This window comes from Pan troglodytes, chromosome 17 (assembly GCF_028858775.2).
Source record: "Pan troglodytes isolate AG18354 chromosome 17, NHGRI_mPanTro3-v2.0_pri, whole genome shotgun sequence".
NCBI lineage: Eukaryota > Metazoa > Chordata > Mammalia > Primates > Hominidae > Pan > Pan troglodytes.
In genome coordinates, this window is record NC_072415.2 from 55,599,583 (window position 1) to 55,620,663 (window position 21,081).

At 43.8% G+C, this 21,081-nt stretch overlaps 1 protein-coding gene and 1 long non-coding RNA gene across 9 annotated transcripts in view; one reads left to right on the top strand and one right to left on the bottom strand.

The window, feature by feature from the left end:
* Positions 1-4,018, top strand: part of SLC14A1 (solute carrier family 14 member 1) — a 28,630-nt gene extending 24,612 nt beyond the window's left edge. For 6 of the 8 annotated variants that reach the window (XM_016933607.3, XM_016933610.3, XM_016933611.3 and 3 more), the window contains one exon: positions 1,301-4,018. In XM_016933607.3, the coding sequence (XP_016789096.1) occupies positions 1,301-1,474 (174 nt within the window). In that variant the 3' untranslated portion in view covers positions 1,475-4,018. The remainder of the gene's footprint in view (positions 1-1,300) is intronic. The other 2 variants (XM_016933612.3, XM_016933608.4) reach the window with 1 other exon arrangement.
* Positions 1-19,669, bottom strand: part of LOC104003140 (uncharacterized) — a 76,062-nt gene extending 56,393 nt beyond the window's left edge. Inside the window, exon 1 of the long non-coding RNA XR_001711338.2 lies at positions 19,434-19,669. This is a non-coding gene — a long non-coding RNA (uncharacterized LOC104003140). The remainder of the gene's footprint in view (positions 1-19,433) is intronic.
* Positions 19,670-21,081: the final 1,412 nt, after the last annotated feature.

Below are 21,081 nucleotides of genomic sequence, written 5' to 3' on the forward strand. Positions count from 1 at the left end.
CTATATGGGAAATGCTCCTGAAGTCCACTGGGCTGGCATCCAGTGGCAGGATCCATGACCATGAGAAGCACTGCTCTCCCTTCTCCTGGAGCTCCCTGGCCTTTCTTTCAGCATCACAGCAAACTTTAGTCCAAACCACAATCACCCAGTTGTTACAAATATCAGATTGCTTGGTTTAAAAAAAAATGAAACGTAGGTTGTATAACATATTATCAAGTTCAGAGTCTAACTCTAAGTGATAAGAAGTAGACTTTAGGATATCTTTTACTTAAACAGAAAGCCAGATATTCCATTGCAGGTGATGCAGGGCCGGTTTCTGATAGCTTAGTCCATGTTGATGTGGTCATGGCTGCTAAGGAGTCAAGGCAGTATCTAGCCCTTTTGGCAGCAGCATGGAGATTTTATCTGGGAGGGTCCTTAAGGAGACACAGTGTCTTTCTGGTGGAAAGTCAAAGTCCCATTACACACATGCATGATGGAGAGTACATCAGAGCACATGGAGCCCTTCACATGTCAACAAAGAAGGTTCACAGGCATCAGTCCCTGGACCCAAATGGGCAAGCTGCACACCAGAGTCAGCTAGGAAGACGGAAAAATATGGAGCCTTAGGCCCTGTCCTTTGGTATTTCTGATAGAGTAGGTCTTGTATGATGCTTGGACATCTGTGTTTTTTTTAACTCCCCCAGATGATTCTGATGTGCAGTCAGATTAGGGTACCCCTACACTCCATCACACCCCAGGGAGGTCCATGCATCGGGTCAGAGCTAACCAATGGTGTATGCTCAGAATTGTGTGAGTTTCCATGAGCAGCACAAAGAGGACCTACCCTCAAGGAACTTAGAGTCTATTTGGGAGACAGAATGGAAAGAAACAAAGCAAGTCAAGTCTAAGATCTAGACCAGGCAGAAGTCAAGGTCAGAGAGGTCACTGTGGGCTGGACTAATCAGAGAAGGCCTTGTGGACATGAAGACTGGTCAGGGGCCATTTGCAGTTTGCAAGTGTCATCTCTGTCGAATGTTCTCTTGGCACATCTGGTGCAGGAAGTCTGAATATATGAGAGGGAGAGAAAGACATACAAGATAGAGACATAAGTGGCTGCCCTAAAGAATGGATGTCAACATTCCAACAACTCAATGCCCTGAGACTGTAAACTCAGTCTCCACGAGCATGCACAGAATCCAGAGCAATGCCCCCAGTGGTTCATCCCCCTGGGCTGAATGCAAGTAGAGGGGGATGCTTTGTGCAGCTCAGCTGTCAGATGGGATCTGAAAGGAGCGTGTGGCTTTCTCTTCTTCCCCAGGTTGGATTGCCAGCTTGTACCTGGCCCTTCTGTTTGGCCACGCTATTGTTCCTCATCATGACCACAAAAAATTCCAACATCTACAAGATGCCCCTCAGTAAAGTTACTTATCCTGAAGAAAACCGCATCTTCTACCTGCAAGCCAAGAAAAGAATGGTGGAAAGCCCTTTGTGAGAACAAGCCCCATTTGCAGCCATGGTCACGAGTCATTTCTGCCTGACTGCTCCAGCTAACTTCCAGGGTCTCAGCAAACTGCTGTTTTTCACGAGTATCAACTTTCATACTGACGCGTCTGTAATCTGTTCTTATGCTCATTTTGTATTTTCCTTTCAACTCCAGGAATATCCTTGAGCATATGAGAGTCACATCCAGGTGATGTGCTCTGGTATGGAATTTGAAACCCCAATGGGGCCTTGGCACTAAGACTGGAATGTATATAAAGTCAAAGTGCTCCAACAGAAGGAGGAAGTGAAAACAAACTATTAGTATTTATTGATATTCTTGGTGTTTAGCTGGCTCGATGATGTTAACAGTATTAAAAATTAAACCCCATAAACCAACTAAGCCTTATGGAATTCACAGTCACAAAATCGAAGTTAATCCAGAATTCTGTGATAAGCAGCTTGGCTTTTTTAAAATCAATGCAAGTTACACATTATAGCCGGAATCTATATCACAGAGGTACAAGCTGACAGCAGAGCTCAGTCCCCACTTCCTGCAAACAATGGCCTGCACCCTATCCCTTGTGTGTGTGACATTCTCTCATGGGACAATGTTGGGTTTTTTCAGACTGACAGGACTGCAAGAGGGAGAAAGGAATTTTGTCAATCAAAATTATTCTGTATTGCAACTTTTCTCAGAGATTGCAAAGGATTTTTTAGGTAGAGATTATTTTTCCTTATGAAAAATGATCTGTTTTAAATGAGATAAAATAGGAGAAGTTCCTGGCTTAACCTGTTCTTACATATTAAAGAAAAGTTACATACTGTATTTATGAAATACTCAGCTTAGGTATTTTTACTTTAACCCCTAAATTGATTTTGTAAATGCCACAAATGCATAGAATTGTTACCAACCTCCAAAGGGCTCTTTAAAATCATATTTTTTATTCATTTGAGGATGTCTTATAAAGACTGAAGGCAAAAGTCAGATTGCTTACGGGTGTATTTTTATAAGTTGTTGAATTTCTTAATTTAAAAAAGCTCATTATTTTTTGAACACTCACAATATTCTCTCTCAGAAATCAATGGCATTTGAACCACCAAAAGAAATAAAGGGCTGAGTGTGGTGGCTCACGCCTGTAATCCCAGCATTTTGAGGAGCCCAGGCGGGCAGATTGCTTGAACCCAGGAGTTCAAGACCAGCCTGGGCAGCATGGTGAAACCCTGTATCTACAAAAAATACAAAAATTAGCCAGGCATGATGGTGGGTGCCTGTAGTTCCAGCTACTTGGGAGGCTGAGGTGGGAAAATGACTTGAGCCCAGGAGGAGGAGGCTGCAGTGAGCTAAGATTGCACCACTGCACTCCAACCTGGGCGACAAGAGTGAAACCGTGTCTCTCAAAAAAAAAAACAAAAAAAAACAAAAACAAAACAAAACAAAACAGGTAAGGATTCCCCTGTTTTCCTCTCTTTAATTTTAAAGTTATCAGTTCCGTAAAGTCTCTGTAACCAAACATACTGAAGACAGCAACAGAAGTCACGTTCAGAGACTGGCTCACACCTGTAATCCCAGCACTTTGGGAGATGGAGGTAAAGGATCTCTTGAGCCCAGGAGTTCAAGACCAGCTTGGGCAACATAGCAAGACTCTATCTCTTAAAAAATAAAAATAGTAACATTAGCCAGGTGTGGCAGCACACATCTGCAGCAGCTACTCAGGAGGCTGAGGTGGAAAGATCGCTTGTGCACAGAAGTTCGAGGATGCAGTGAGCTATGATCATGTCACTGCACTCTAGCCTGTGTGACCAAGCAAGACCCTATCTCAAAAAAATAATAATAATTAATTAATTAATATAAAAAGGAAGTCATGTTCATTTACCTTCCACTTCAGTGTGTATCGTGTAGTATTTTGGAGGTTGGAAAGTGAAACGTCAGAATCCTGAAGATTTTTTCCACTTCTAGTTTGCAGTGCTCAGTGCACAATATACATTTTGCTGAATGAATAAACAGAAATAGGGAAGTAAACCTACAAATATTTTAGGGAGAAGCTCACTTCTTCCTTCTCTCAGGAAACCAAGCAAGCAAACATATCATTCCAATTTTAAAACCCAGTGACCAAAGCCTTTGAAACGATGAATTTGCAACTGTCATAGGTTTATGGATACTGCTGTGGAGAAGCTCAATTTTCAGTGTTTGAACTGAACCCTTTCTTGTTAGGGAACGTGTGAAAGAAGAATTGTGGGGAAAAAAAGCAAGCATAACCAAAGATCATCAGCAGTGAAGAATCTAGGCTGTGGCTGAGAGAACCAGAGGCCTCTAAAATGGACCCGAGTCGATCTTCAGAACGGGGATCTACCGTGCAGGAGCTTCTTGTGCTCACACAAATCTGTAAATGGGAACATTGTACATTGTCGAATTTAAATGATATTAATTTTCTCAAGCTATTTTTGTTACTATTTTCCTAAAATTGAATATTTGCAGGGAGCACTTATACTTTTTCCTAATGTCTGTATAACAAATTTCTATGCAAGTACATGAATAAATTATGCTCACAGCTCAGTTTTGTATAATGTGCCATTTATAGCCATCATGTATATGAACAATCACAGGCATAAGTAGGTATTGCTTATGTTGCATGTGCTAGGATCCTTATTCCTGTCTTACACTTGGTAATAGCACCAGATGTATAGTTGAGTAAACCCTTTTCAATTTCAGATTGGCAGGTCCATCCCCTTGGGTATCCTCTCAACTATCCATTGTTCTTTCAACTCCTGGATGAGAATGAATAACTGAGGACAGTTGTTCAGGACATGCTCCTAACACTTTGAGATCAATATCCCGAGAGCCACTTCTATGCATTCCCAGACAGGCCCTGGGCACCACCATCAGGGCTGACCCTGGGCCACAGCATGCCTCAGGGGTCAGCTCTCTAGGACAAGCCACTTGTCAGAATGTTATCCCCTGAGGCTGAAGCCACAGCCATGCTTGTCTCTTCCACAGAAGCACTTCTCTTCCACACCCCTTCACCACAGTTGGCAGATTTGAAAGAAAATATGGTAAGATGAGAAATTTACTTCAACAAGTTTGAATGATAAGTTTCAAAGCAGCCCTAAAAGGAAACTAAAGAAGCCATAGTGGGGTCTCCCTATTGAAGTGCCCTCTGCCATAACAAAACTTCTCCTACCTATGGTTTCAAGGTAAATTCAAATAAATTCTCCAGAGGGATCTGGGCATTCTATGTCTTCTTTTATCTGGGGGGAGAAACGACAGGTTGTGAGGCTCTTATGCTAAGGACACTCTATACCTTTAGGAGCTAAAGGGGCCAACTTGCCTGTTACCCATGATACATGATTAGCATGGAATATGTCAAGATCAAAGCTAAGTTTTACAAGAAAGCAGGAATTTCTAAGGAGGCGTCTTATTAACAATTTTGCAAGAATATTTTTGTGGTTAGTAAACATAAGATAAGATTTCATGCACAGGACTGTTTTCAACCTTTCTCCTTATGTAACTAGTTCCTTCCAAAAGGCTTCACTCTTTAGTTTCATCTTCTTCTTTAATCTGCATTGACAACTCCCAGACCATTAGGAGGGCTTATAGCTTCAAGGCTGTAGAGTGCCACTGGCTAAAGCAATCAGCAATGCAGATCCTGAAGGAATTTAAGGCTTAATAGATAAATATAGTAAATAATAGACTTTTAAAGAATGAAATATAAGTATAGCTGCTTTCACAGCTCTTAATTAAACTATAAAGTAGATGCAGTGAATCAGATCAGACATGTGCAAAGTCACCTAAAAGAGAAAATTGCTCCCAGGACTGACCTAACCTTATTTAATATTAACCTGGTAGGTGTGAACATATCTAAAGCAAGCTTAGGTCCACCTGATGGGGTAGCAAGTCAACCACTGAGGCTCAGGAGGAGGAAAACCTAGGAAGGGGGTCTTCAGTATTGGAACTTGGGGTGGGACAGGTGTCAAGGGTGAGCTCTGTGGCGGAAATGGCACTGGGGAATTATGGTTTAGTAAACTGAACTATATAGACCAAGCAACTAATGCTCCTTGTCCAATCCTGTACTCACAAGCTATTTGGCTTCCTATGTAGACTTGTCTTACAGGGTAAAAACACACGTGTCCACACTGAGGAAGGGAGGTTTAGGCAGAGATCTAAGGAATAGGCAGGAGGTGGAGGAAGGTGGAGTGTGGAGGGAACAGTACCCTTGGCAAAGGGAAACTTGTGGATAAAGGCCTTGAAACAAGGAGACTGGTGCTTTCAAGGAGTGAGAAGATTGCTGTGGCTGGATTATGGTGAATGAAAGGGCGCTGGAGTGAATTCAGCAAGCCAACTGGGAGGCCATTGCAGTAGTGCAGGAGAGAAGTGATGGTGGCTTGGACTTCAGTGGTGATGGAGAGACGTTCATGGATATGAGAGACAGGAGGCAGAATCACCAGAACTCTGTGATGAGTTGATTTGCAGGGTGAGGGAGGGGGAGGTGTCAAGGATGGCTTCCTGATTTGTAGCTTGGGCTACAAGATGAATGGTGGTGCCACACCATCGATGGAGCACTGAAGGATCACTTCTCCTCTCATGCTGTACACTCTTCCTCGCCAATCCCATCCTTCTCATGCTTCAATCCAGAGCTTATCTTCAACTCCCTACAGGGACTGTTCCAAAAGCACTTCCTCAAACTCAACATATCCAGGACAAAATTCATCTTCTTCAACTATTCTTCTCTCCCTCCCATGTTGACTCATGGAGAAAGGTAGCACCTTCCACCCGAATGGGAAAGCCAGAAACAGGATGCCATCCTTGACCTCATTCTCTCACCTCCAGGAAATAGTTAGCCAAGGGCTAAGGGTTCCACCTCCTTGATAGCCCCCATTCATTCATTTATTGAATGACTGTTTACTACATAACAGGAACTGTGACTACAATAGTGAACCAGATGGCCATAGTCTCTTCCCTCACAAAAACTTTATGAGGTGAACTGACAAGTAAAGGAGTAATATAATATAGTGCAGTGATGATAATGAGTAAGAGACAACCAGTTAACAAGTTTGAGGGAAGAGTATGCCAGTGACCTCTTTCTTCTAAAAAACGAAGACAGTAATATATCATTAAGTACCAGGCATCCATAACAGTTAGGATGCCTTTGCCTGCAAGTAACAAAATACCTGACAGAAAGTGGTTAAAACAACAGGAATTTCATTCCTAAAAGTAGGAAGTTCCAGATTTTGTGCTCAATGGTGTCACCAAGGGGTGCAATTTCTTTCCATCTTCCTCATCATTCTCAGCATCCTCAGAAGGCTCCACTTTCATCCTAGAGCTTGTAGCCTCATAGTTACAACATGGCTGCCCTGGTTACAAACATCACAACCACATCAAGAAGAAGGGGGGCAAACAGAGTTGCAAGAGGGCCATTCTCTCATGTTTCTCTTCTTTATCAGGGAGGGAAGTCTTTCTTAGAAGCTCCTCTAAAATAATTTCACTTGTGTCTTTTTGGCAGAACTGGGTTGTATGGCCATTCATGGCTGCCTAAAAAATCTGAGAAAGTAGGCATCTGGTATGTAGCTTCTCTTGTAACAGGTGAACTCTGCCATATTGGAGCAAAAGCAAGAGGAATGGCAATTGGACAGGCAGCCAACATGGCTGCTACAGTGGTATATAGTACCACCATATAGCATGTAGTTCCTATGTGCCCACACAAGAGAGAGACAAGTGATAGGTTAGACTGTCTATTGTGGGATTCACAAAGGGGTTTGGAAAAGAAATCTAGACCAAGACCTTTTACACAAGAGATTCTTTGTGGAATACTTGCTGGAATATTCCCAGAGTATTTTGGGATACCCCAGACTCATACAAGGTTGTATAACCTCTAACTAACAAGATTCTAAGCAAAGGATGAGACGTGATCATGCTCAGGTAACGAAAACTTAGGGTCAATTCATGTTCTAATTAGTTCTCTTGATCTAACAGTTACGGCTTATAAATCATTCCATGTCGGAAGCCCCACCGGAAATAGTTGAGGTTCAATTCAGTTACAGCTCAATGAAGTCTGAAAACAAGTGTCCAACATTTTCTGGTTCATGGTTTAAAATAGGTTTCAAATAAACAATGAGGAAGCCAGTTTCCTGTTTGGGTTGGGTCCATTGGATCCTAGCCCATCAAAGCTTTGAATTATATTACAATGACAGGCAAGGACTAGAGGGGGAAGAACTGAAACACAGAGGAAAGTTGGCACAGTGCCAGGAAACCTGGCTAAAATTAAGTCCCTCAGTCCAAAGAAAACAATGGCAGCTAGGACATGAGTCAATGGTCCAAGTGCAAGTGCATTTGGGGGCAACAAGAGCACACACAAGCAGGCCATGGAACTGGCCAACCCAACAAGAAGGTCTTTCCACATTCTGAGACCCCCCCTAATGCTGGCCTCTCAATGAGAGGGTAGATCTGTACTATTGAATACAGTAGCCACTATCCATGGTGCAGCACTTGCAGTGCAGCTGGTCCAAATTGAGATGTGTTCTACATGTAAATTGCACACTGGGTTCCCAACACTTATAACAAAAAAGGAAAAAATATCTCAATAATTGTCTATATTAAATTTTGAAATGACAATAAAATATATTGTTAAAATTAATTTCACCTTTTTAAATACATTTTTAAGATGGCCACTTTTGAAAATCCAAAATTATACAAATAACTTGCATTTGTGGCTCACATTGTATCCCTATTCAACAGCACTGGGCTAGACAGTTCCCCAGCCCAGGGTTCTTAGTGGTTTACAAAGTCTCCATAGCAACTTAGATGGCACTGAGCTGTTGGAACTCAAACTTCTGGAGAATTCATTCATTCCTCCCTCAGAAATAATGCATGGAAAAGAAGCCTTTCTTCTGTCACGTTGTGGAGACAGAGCTTACTGACTCTGGGGTCTCTATATCAAATTCATCAGTTCAAAGATTCCTAATGTCAATTTAAGGTAAAACTGTGTACTTTTCCAGGAGGGCTAAATGCTGTGCACCCTGAGGATGTCATTTCTTAAAATAATCATAACATGGCTACAGAGTGAGGAGACTGGTTTTCCTGCATGTGATATTAAGTTATTCCAAAGGCAGTACCTAAAGAACAGCCTCAGAAACACTTGGCCCTCAGACAGCACTACTGGGACAAACAGGCTGCCTCTCCACGTGTCCATGTGCAGGATAACTCTAACCTGAATGTACAAGTGCTCATCAGTCATAAGCTATGAAAAAAGTGAAGTACCTGGACATAAGGCAATAGGGAATAGTGGGGACTGTAGCCAATTGAAGATTGCATGCTCTCGCCTAAAAGCATTCGCATTCAGTTTTTTTAACACTATGCTAACCAAACAAAGCACATTTGGGAGATGGATTTCTTTCATGGGCTCCTTTTTGCAAGTTCTATTTCCAGGCAGCTGTTATGAATGTGCTACAATGCTTCACAACCAGGGGCATTTATCAGAATTATGCCTAAGGGCCTTTGAAAAACTTCAGTTATTCCCATCTCTTCTCAGACCTCCTGAATCTGAATTTCTAAAGTTTCGGGGGACCTGCCCCGAAAATCACGTAGGTTCTTTTCTATTTTCCTAAGTGTCAGCTGGCTTGAGAAATAAAGGGACAGAGTACAAAAGAGAGAAATTTTAATTTCTGGGCATCCGGGAGAGACATCACACGTTGGTAGGATCCATGATGCCCCACAAGCCACAAAACCAAGCAAGTTTTTATTAGGGATTTTCAAAAGGGGAGGGAGCGTGCGAATAGATGTGGGTGACAGACATCAAGTACCTAACAGGGTAATAGAATATCACAAGGCAAGTGGAGGCAGGGCGAGATCAAAGGACCACAGGACCGAGGTGAAATTAAAATTGCTAATGAAGCTTCGGGCACCATTGTCATTGATAACATCTTATCAGGAGACAGCGTTTTGAGATCAACTGGTCTGACCAAAATTTATTAGGCGGGAATTTCGTCTTCCTAATAAGCCTGGGAGCACTATGGGAGACTGGAGTCTATCTCACCTCTGCAATCTCGACCATAAGAGACAGGTACGCCCCAGGAGGGCCAGTTCGGAGACCTACCCCTAGGTGCGCATTCTCTTTCTCAGGGACGTTCCATGCTGAGAAAAAGAATTCAGCAATATTTCTCCCATTTGCTTTTGAAAGAAGAGAAATATGGCTCTGTTCTGCCTGGCTCACTGGCAGTCAGAGTTTAAGTTTATCTCTCATATTCCCTGAACAATTGCTGTTATCCTGTTCTTTTTTCAAGGTGCCCACATTTCATATTGCTCAAACACACATGCTGTACAATTTGTGCAGTTAATGCAATTATTGCAGGGTCCTGAGGCAACATACATCCTCCTCAGCTGATAGGATTAAGAGATTAAAGTAAAGACAGGCATAGGAAATCACAAGGGTATTGATTGGGGAAGTGATAAATGTCCATGAAATCTTTACAATTTATGTTTAGAGATTGCAGTAAAGACAGGCATAAGAAATTATAAAAGTATTAATTTGGGGAACTAATAAATGTCCATAAAATCTTCACAATCCACGTTCTTCCATCATGGCTTCAGCTGGTCCCTCTGTTTGGGGTCTCTGACTTCCCACAACACTACAGGTACTACAGATGATTCGAAAAGTGAAAGGAAAATAAATCTCGAGACCCCAAAATCATTAAGCCAAAGGGAAAAGTTAAGCTGGGAACTGGGTCACGCAAAACTGCCTCCCCTTTGGTTCCTAAATTGGATGGCTACAAGATGAAAAGCTACACACTGCCCTCATATTTGCCCACAGGGAAATCCCTAGTGAACTCCAAGATCTTTAAAGTGTTTCTGTTAAAATTCACCATGGTGCCCAGGCACAGTGGCTCACGCCTGTAATCCCAGGACTTCGGGAGGCCAAGGTGGGCGGATCATGAGGTCAGGAGATTGAGACCATCCTGGCTAACACGGCGAAACCCCTTCTCTACTAAAACTACAAAAAATTAGCCGGGTGTGGTGGCAGGTGCCTGTAGTCCCAGCTACTCGGGAGGCTGAGACAGGAGAATCACTTGAACCTGGGAGGGGGAGGTTGCAGTGAGCCAAGATCGCACCACTGCACTCCAGCCTGGGCGACAGAGCGAGACTCCGTCTCAAAAGAAAAGAAAAAAATTAACTATGGCAATGTAAATGATAACTTATCTTTACAGGTGCAATCACCCCTCTTCCCACCTGATACAAATGCATATCTGATTATTCCCACCCACCCCCCTCCCCACCCCATTTGTCTGTTAATCTTATGTAAAAGTGCAGATTCCTTGCATTTCCCCTGTCGCATTTGGCCATGTTACATAAAAATGCAGATTCACTGAGCTAGACAAAGACATGAATATTTTCTCCCTACCCATCTCTTGCATGAAAATTGTGTACTTCTCAATATCCTGCCCTTTCCTCTTTAAATTTGGAGCCCTCAAAATCATCTTCAGAGAAAAGCATAGACCTGTCGCCCAGATGTGCATCCTTAACTTTGGCAAATAAACCTCCTAAAATGATTGAGACTTGTCTCATCATTTTTCTCGATTGACATAATGGGCCCTCCTACATAAAAGCCACTGCACATTCAGAAACTTCAGAGTCCCTTGGAGGCTGGAGTAAATGAGGATGGCTTCCTGGAGGAGGTGTGAAGGTGTGACTCTGGCCTCATTCTGACACATTCCCTCCCTGGCTCACCTAGACTTGGCTTTAGGAGCTCATCTGGGCTCCCCCGGGACCCCCAACCACGCCCTTTCCAGAACCACTTCTAGAGACCAAGGAAATGATGCTCTTACCAAGGGGCCATGTTGTGGTGGGGCCTAAGATTCATAGTTCAGGCAGTGTATACAGAAGGTGGCCAGAGCAGAAGGGAGTGGCCATGGTACAGAATCTATTTTCTTTAAATGCTCAAAGCTTACATATGTCAAGTCAGCCTATAATAGCCATCTCTTCCCATTTTGATCCCACCCCACCTTGACACAGCCAAGGCAATGCCATGGCATTTCTCTTAATCACCCTCATGGTCTGCTGTGTGCTTACTCCTTTTCAACTGTAAGGATGACCTAGAAATATATAACCATATTTTATATAAATACAGAACTGCCTAAAGAAGCAGCTAATATTGTGATTCCCCTGGCCCTGCCCCCACCACTTCCTGCCTCCAACTCCCCACCCACCATGTGAGGAAAGCTTATGTTTCTCTTCCTTTCTCCTGGGGACCTCCTTTCACTGCCACACCAGTCCCATTTGTCCCACCTCTGCCCTACACATTCCTCATGGACAGCGCCCATCACCTGCAGCTCTGCCCCTCACTGCCAATCACGGGGCCCTGCAAGCTCCAAGCCACACGGCCAATGGTAGCCTAAGGACCCCCTTCCTCCACACCTCGAATTGACCACCACTGTCTGCTCATCCTAGGAACCTCCAAATTCAGGCCCTTTCAACCCTCAGGACTCCAGATTATTCTTCCCTATACCCACATCTAGGACTGACCCACTGCTGATTCACACCAGTGCAGACATTCAAATTATTAAAATATTCAGTTCTTTTGCACACTTTGTGGTAAGTAGCCACTGCCCTGAGCCCTGTCACTTGAGTCTCTCTATGACCTTCAGGAATTTCTCCACAATCCAGCAACTAAAGGGTTAACACAAAGCACAGCTGTGAGTTCCAGCAATCGTTCTGATTGGTCAGTCCCCTTGCCTTACCAGGTGATTAAGGTTTTAAATTTCACTGTGGCACCACACGGCAGATAAATTTTGTATGCCTAATGCTGGTTGTAATTTAATGCAAATAATCATTTCTTTTGAGGCTGCAAGATGGGGTCTAAGGACTCTGGACTCAGCGTGAGGTGCATGAGGGCATGCAAACACCTGGCATCAGGATCATGCAGTCACACCCACATCAAGCCAACATCTGCATAATGCAACTGAGAAGCAGCAAAGCTGGTCCCCTAAGATGCCTTCACCAGCAGCCCACCACGGAGCCCAACATTTCTCCACTCATTCCCTGAATTTTCAGTGAGAGAAGCAACACAATAAGATCTCAGATAGCAACATCCTAATTGAATTAGTTTTACCTGGTCTCTTCCCAGTTTCTTCCTGCCTAATAGCAAGAGAAAGTCCTGGCCAGTGCAGTGGCTCACGCCTGTAATCCCAGCACTTGAGTGCTGGGATGGATCACTTGAGGTCAGGAGTTTGAGACCAGCCTGGCCAACATGGCAAAACCCCGTCTCTACTAAAAATACATAATTAGCCAGGCATGGTGGTGGGCACCTGTAATCCCAGCTACTCAGGAGGCTCAGGCAGGACAATTGCTTGAACCTGGGAGGCAGAGGCTGCAGTGAGCCAAGATCACACCCCTGCACTTTAGCCTGGGTTAGAGAGAGAGATTCCGTCTCAAAAAAATAAATAAATAAAATAAAATAAAAAAATAGAGAAAGTCCTATAGGAAAAAGACTCTAGAAAGATTAGTTTTCATGGGAAATCCAAGGAAGGTGGCCATCCAGAACTAGGAGAGTATCATGCAAAGGAAAGGAATGAGGCATAAGAGGGGTGTACAAGAGGAAACCCAGGACAATGCGTCATTTAAAGTCGTGTTCCCCTGAACATATTGCAGTGAAGAGACAAGCCAGTCAGCAAGGATTTGACTCATTAGTTAAATGAGGTGTGAGCCTAGGCTAAGAAGCAGCTTCCCTCCTCCATGCCATTTACGTGGTTACTTCCTCTTCTTGTAATCTTCAAATCCCAGCTTGCCTGCTCTAATGGCCATTTGTTGTTTTTGTCTTCCCCGCATGCTTCCCACCTTCTTCTAGTAACAGCGCCTCCCCTTCCTTAAGGGATCTGCTCCTTCCCCATCCATGGGGGTCCTCTGAGGCTGCTGGCCTCAATACCATAATCTCAAACACAGTGGAGTCAGTGACTCAGTGTAATCAATCATAGTATCTCAATCCCCTGGCCATGGGGATTGGTCCAAGGGACAGCCACCTAACCCAAACTGAGGCAATAAGATTCTTCCCTGCAGGAATTTGAAATCTAAGTACACAGACATCCAGGATGAAGGGAAATCGAGGCTGGGTCTGACAATAGTGCTCTAAGAGAAAGGCCATGAGATACCCAGAGCCATCCTGGTTTCTTTCCCTCCCAAGCCCAGGTTACTATTACCTTGATGTAATAACAACATTAACTATCCCCCAGCCCCATATCTTTCCAATAAACTGAATTGGTACTTAAGTTAGAATCTGTTTGTGTCATTTCAAACACAACCAAAATTGATACAGAATATTACAGGTGACATCTCTAGAAGATGGAATAGGCAGAGTCAAGAAGGGGCGGGGATCTGACAGTTCTTGCTACATGGTTAAATGATTAGCTGATACATATTGTGACCCAAACCATATGTACCCATGGCTAAAGCATTAGAAAAGGCTTGGTAGGAAAATGTCAGGATATTAGAGAGCTCTGACTGATCATTTTAGCTTAGACTAAAGCAGGATGCATGGACATGTTGGGGTAGCCTCTTTCTGCCTTTAGCTAATGCTCCAAGAACCCGGGGGATGAACGATTGAGCTTCCTGCCTGTGCAGGTTATTAAGTTATTGTCTCCCAGTTCTAAGCCCACCCTTCTACACTTTGATCTGTGATGGCAGGGCTAAGACTCTGCAACCCACTGTTTTCTTTCTTTTTTTTTTTTTTTTTTTTTGAGATGGAGTCTCGCTCTGTTGCCCAGGCTGGAATGCAGTGGTGCAATCTCGGCTCACTGTAACCTCCGCCTCCCAGGCTCAAGTGATTCTCCTGCCTCAGCCTCTTGAGTAGCTGGGATGATTACAGGCACGCACCACTATGCCCGGCTACTTTTTCATACTTTTAGTAGAGACAGGGTTTCACCTTGTTGGCCAGGCTGGTCTCAAACTCCTGACCTCAGGTGATCCACCAGCCTCGGCCTCCCAAAGTGCTGGGATTACAGGCATGAACCACCAGGACTGGCTTTTTTTTTTTTTTTTTTTTTTAAAGACAGAGTCTCACTCTGTCGCCAAGGCCGGAATGCATGGATGCAATCTCGGCTCACTGTAGCCTCCGCCTCCCCGGTTCAAGTGATTCTCCTGCCTCAGCCTCCCTAGTAGCTGGGATTACAGGTGTCCACCACATTTTTGTATTTTTAGTAGATACGGGTTTTCACCATGTTGGCCAGGCTGGTCTTGAACTCCTGACCTCAGGTCATCTGCCTGCTTCGGCCTCCCAAAGTGCTGAGATTACAGGCATGAGCCACCATGCCCAGCCCAACCCACAGTTTTCCTTTGCCTGTTGGATTCTGCCAATAGGATGAAATACAGGGAGAATGGAGGGAAGAGGGATTTGCCCCTTTCAGCAGTAGTTTCCAGCTCCTTGTCACTTTGCCACAACCTGACCCATCAGGCCCCCTTAAAGGGTTCAGCACCGCTGAGTCATTCATTCCTTCCTCAGTGAGTTCTGTCCCTGACCCTAATTAAAATTAATGTCCTGACTAGGAAATGACTACCTGGGAGGATTAAAAGAAATGGGGAAGTCTGATCCCAAACACCTTCTATTATTAATGTTTTCTTTGCCAAAAAAAAAAAAAAAATGCTAGCAATTCCTGGCCACAATTAAGTGTCACTCACTTGGGAACAGCCTGGGGACAGAGGCCATACCGACCTTATGCCTATGCAAGAAGGGCCCTATAATGACCCCTCAATGCTTTAAAATGTCCCAAACTGACCTCCTTCTAGCCGTTCCTCTGCCCCTTCCCTATGGACAAGAAGCACATGGGCCCAAGAGGATATGTCCACCTGGAGCCTGGGACTCTCTTCTGGACCATGCTCCAAGAGCCTAGGACAACAGAATGCCCTCCCCAAATGGCCTAGAGCTTGCTTTCCGGGCCCATGAGGCCCCCTTCCCTGAGTTCTCCTTCTAAAAGGGTATTGGGTTTCCAGGTTACACACCCCTTAGCCTGAGGTGCTACTAAGAGATGCTGATGGAGGCTGGGGGTGAACGGAGCTTGGACGTGCCCACTGAGTTGTCCATATGCTTGCATGGGGCCCCACTAAGCAGAACAGAGTCCAGTGGAAAGAGAAGATGGGGTGGGCAAGGGACTTCTTTTTGTGTTCTTGCCCCAGCCTCACAAAGAGGCTCAGAGAGGGCCTCACAGGAAGTGAGTAAGTTCCAGGCCCTGGATCTAAAGCAAAGGCCAACAAGGTCATTAAGCCGAGATCTAAGGAAATGAGCTAAGAGACAGAACTGCAAGGCTGGGCACAGATTCAACCAATGAAATGAGTGAGAGTTTTATGAGGCTGTATTGCCAGAGAAACCTTAAGCTGAACATATAGGCGCTTATGATTGTAAACCCCAAGCACCAGAACCCATGCCAGAAGGGAGCGGGCCTCAAGGCAGGGCCACCCCAGCAGCAAAATCTTCCCAGGTGCTCCTCAGGAGTGTCCAAGGTGAGCCCTGGATGGGAGACCCCAGCAACAGGGAAGCCATACTCGCTGACCACAGACTCACCTACAACCAGGCCGTGAGTCAAGAAACATGTCTGCCTGCTTACTCACTATTCCTGACAAACAGGACATGCTGTACTCTGTGCCAGGGGCTGTCACCTCCTGTTCCCTTTCCCCTTTTTAAAAATGGAAGTTTTTATTATCTTGCTTCTCCCCCATCATGGTTTCTATATTGGGTGCATTGGGGTGACATGCTTATCTCTTTGCCAGATCCAATGGAGGGGAGAAGAGGTATCAGTAGCCATGGTTGTCTCCTGGGGGAAGGAGGTATGAACAATGCGGAGCTATTTTAAGCAGAGATATCTTTGAGACCGTGCATGTGTGAAGAAGGTTGCGTGTGAGTTAGGCAGCAAACTAGTGTTCCCTGTGCCCATCTCCCACCCCTGGCCCTTCTAGTCTCAGGCCTTGAACCCTTAACTGCAGAAGAAGGGCATGAGCCAGGCTGGAACAATCACTGCACTTTACCTCAACCACAGTGACTGACTCAGGGTGGTCTTATCACAGCAGCTGCCAATCTCAGTGCTTCTGGGTGGAGCTGGTGGCAACGAATGCCTTTCTGTTTTTTGTTTGTTTGTTTGTTTGTTTGTTTTGAGATGGAGTCTCACTCACTCTGTCACCTAGACTGGAGTGCAGTGGGGTGATCTCAGCTCACTGCAACCTCCGCCTCCCAGGTTCAAGCAATTCCCTTGCCTCAGCTTCCGGAGTAGCTGGGATTACAGGTGTGAGCCACCACACCCACCTAATTTTTGTATTTTCAGTAGAGATGGGGTTTCACCATATTGGCCAGGCTGGTCTCAAACTCCTGACCTCGGGTGACCTGCCCACCTCACGCCTTTCCTTCTTGACCCAGCTGTCACCATGTGAGTCCAAGGCTGTGTCAGAGGCCGTGTTCCCCACTATGTGGAGAAAGGCCAGGTGGGGTAGGAGAGAATTAGACAATGGGTTAAGTGAGGTAGGGAGAGAGAGAGTGTGTGTGTTCTAGAAGCCTCAATTCTCTCGTTCTAGTCCCAGAGGTCACCAGAGTTTCCTGCAAATCTGCTTTAGGTTCTATGAGCTTCCTTACCTTTTCTACTTAAGCTAGTATAGAAAGTATAACTGATGCTTTCAACTAAGAGTCTCAACTAATTAACCAATCCTTAACATTTGAGTTAAACTTTCTTAAACCCATGGTTCTTTACAATACTTTCTCATTCTGTTTATATATCCTCCCAACAGAATGAGAGAGAGAGAGAGAGAGAGAGAGAGAGAGAGAGTGTGTGTGTGTGTGTGTGTGTGTGTGTGTGTGTGTGTGGTTTAAAACAATAGAAATTTATTCTCTCACAGTTCTGGAGGCCAGAAATCCAAAACTAAGGTATTGCCAGAGTTGTGTTTTTCCCTGAGAAAGAAGATTCCATGCCTGTCAACTGGCTCCTGGTGGTAGTCAGCAATCCTTGATGTTCTCTGGCATTTCTTGGCTTGTAGTGGCATCACTCTAACCTTTGTCTATATCTTCAGATGGTTTTCTTCTCTTTGTGTGTCTGTGGCTCTGTGGCTCCATGTTTTCCTCTCTTTTCCCTTACAAAGATGGCAGTCATTGGATTTAGGGCCCACCCTAATCCAATGTTACCTCATCTTAACTAGCCACATCTGCAAAGGCTCTGTTTCCAAATAAAGTCACATTCTGAGGTTCTGGATAGACGTTAGCCTTAGGGGGCACACTATTCAACCTATTACACATACATAATATGTCCTACCATTGCCCACTTGAGAGGGCTTGGTTGTTTTACATGCCAAAAGCAGTGAGCATACCTACCACTAAGAGCGTGGCTTCTAAATGCCATTCTTAAAACCTGCACATTCTCCACATGAATCCCAGAACTTAAAGTAACAACAACAACAAAAAAGAACCAAATAGTGATCGAAGAATGATTGGGGAAAACTGAAAAAGACACAGAAGTCAGTTTGAAAGAACTTCCACTGGCTAAATTTGGGACAGTTTGAGCATGAAAATAAATAATAACAGTAATATGTCCTCTCAAATAATATAGAAAACCATGAATCAATACTTATATACCTAAATACATACATACAAACAAACATACATACATGTGCTAATTGAAAATAGAGATATTTGTCATTCCTTTTTCAGCAAATATAATTTCATCCTATGGATATATATGGTAGTTCATTTAAGTGTTCTATTACTGATTCAAGTTAATTCCAATGCTTTACTATTTTAATAGTAATGCAACCCATTTTTTATTTTATAATATTTTAGACTCGGGGGTACATGTGCATGTTTGTTACATGAGTATATTTTGTATTTGTGGGGATTGGGCTTCTACTGTACCCTTTACCCAAATAGTGAACATTGTACTCAATGGGTAATTTTTCAACCCACGCCCTCCTCCCAACCTCCCCCCTTCAGGAGTCCCCACTGTCTATTATTTCTATCTTTGTGTTCATGTTTACCCATTGTTTATCTCCCACTTATGAGTGAAAACACGTGGTATTTGATTTCCTGAGTTAGTTCACTAAGGATACTGGCCTCCAATTCCATCCATATTGCTGCAAAGGACATGATTTCATTTGTTATGGCTGCCGAATAAATTCTATTGAGCTTTATTTTGTATTTCAAAATACAGACAATTTAATCAATTAGAATTAAGTATGACTGCAACTAGCATAGACTCAAAGTAATAGTGGGTAATTTCTTTCTCCTATTTGGAAAATCTGGAGGCAGGCTGTCTGTGGCTGGTGCCCCACCAAGTAGTTGAGGACCCAGGCTTTTTCCCTCTTTCCCAAGAGGACCTCCCAGTCTAAGATGGTTCTGGATCAGTGGCTCTTCATCAGGGATAATTTTCCCCCTAAAGGACAGTTGACAATGTCTGGAGACATTTTTATTGTCATAATGGGGACGAGGTGCAACGGCATCAAAAAAGTAGAGGCCAGGGGTGCTGCTAAATATCCTACAACCCATGGCAACAAGGAATTATCTAAGCCCAAAATGGGAACAGTGTGGAGGTTGAGAAATCCAGTTCTCACTCCATCTATCACACCTGTGATCCAAGAAGCAGGTCAGCATACAGAAGAAAGGGGCAAAAGGCATATGCCAGCTGACTTAAGAAAAGTTTCTAGAAGCTGCCACACAATTCCACTTATATTCCATTCACCAAAACTTAATCACATGGCCACACATAATTGGAAAATATAGTCCTTATTCTCAGCAGCAATGTGCTTAGTTAGAAATTGAGGACCAAACTGTCAGTCTTTGACACAGTAATTATACTGGACATGACTTTTCAAATTAAATTTACCTTCCTCCCCTTGCCACCTTTCCCATGACTGACCCCCAGCAAAAAAAATCATTCCCCTCCCTGCCAAGAAGTGGTTGCTTTTCTCCACCGCTGCTTTGAGAGTTATGGCCTTAGGGAGAAAGAATGTCATCTTGAACCATTACCTCAAAACTAGTTGAGATTCTTTCTTGCTTCATTGACTTCACTTGAAAAATATTTATTGAGAGCTTTAAAGTGCCATGCACAGTGTCGAAGGCAGCTTGGCACCTCCCACAGAGCCAGCTCAGATGCAGGCATGGAACCAAGCAGACCACTTGGACATCATGGCCAAGGCAAACCTAGAGATATCTGTGATGAGATGTCTCTGTTTTCCCCTAGGGAAAGAGAGGTCTTGCGGGAACACACCTGTGGAAGAAAGAACAGTGCAGTCAGCAATCCCTGAGGCCAATTCTGAACCCACTACCAACCAGTTCATGTGACCCCGAGCAAGCCATATCCTACTGCACCTCTATTTTCTCCTTTGCAAGTCTAAGGCTGGGATCCAGAGGTTTCCCAGGCCAGCACTGAGCTACCTACATGAATCAACTTGGAAGTGTGCTTAAAATGCAGATTCCTGGGCCCACCCCAAATTCTGATTAAGAAACGCTATGGTGGGGCCTGATAATTTATGAGTTTTTTCTTAAGTGCATATGTTCTCATGCCCAACAGCTGTGAAAATTACTAGACTAGTAGAAATCCTTCTTAGCTCTAACAGTCCAACATCTTGGAAATTAGAAACAAATCCACATTCATGTAGCATGAGAAAGTACCTGTAACATTTCAGGAGACACTACACACTCAGATGTAAAATGAGAGCTTGCAAAGTCATAGAAAATAAGAAGGCATCATTTCTACCAAAAGCATTACTAATCAACTGCTTCAAGACTGGGAAGTCATTTTCTATTACTGGCATAGAAGAGGAATAACAACATTATAAAAGGTACTTTAAAAAAAGATGGATTTTCTGAGCTCTGAGACTACACTGAAGGAAAATAAGCCATAATTCTATGTCACTATGAACCCATAATTTTTGCCAGAAAGAGAATAAAAGGAGTCAGGTCTTCCCTACACCTACTTGCTAGAATAATCAGGCATAGGGATTAGCTAAAGGATGCAGAGAAGACCTCTCTACATCTTCCCCCAGCACCAAGAAAGCTATGCCAGCTCTTGGGCCCAACACAGCTTTGTTCATTAAAGAATCATGCCAACAAAGGTTTGGAAGCAGTGCACCTAATGATCTGAGTGATATTCAAATTTAAACTGACATAGAATGAAGAGAAAATAAAAGCCTTGTACAGGTCTCTGCATCTTGAGGTCCTACATTTGCATATCTCACTACCATCAAAATAATCAAAGTACAATGAGCTCTCGAATGAGACCTAGAACAGACCTGGAACATACAGATTATCAAAGGCTTATCCAAGAAGACATCTGCAAAACTGAATTCTGAAGGCTTAATACGTGTTAGTCACAAAAGTGTTGGAGAAATTGGAGGATACTGGCCAGGTGAACTAACACACACCAAGATCTGGAAGAAAAGCATCAAATGAAGTATACAAACTACAGGTAGTTCATTCATTTGAAACCTATCCCAGAGTGGTGAATGGTGAGGCTGGAAAAGTAAGCAAGGCGAGAGCATGAGTGGCCTTCATTGCACACAAGTACAGGAATGTGGGCTTTGTCCTGAAGGCAATAGAGAGGCACTGGAAGGTTCAAGGCTGGGGAGCAACTCTAGCTGCATGTAGAGAATGGGCTGTAGCAGAGCAGTATTCC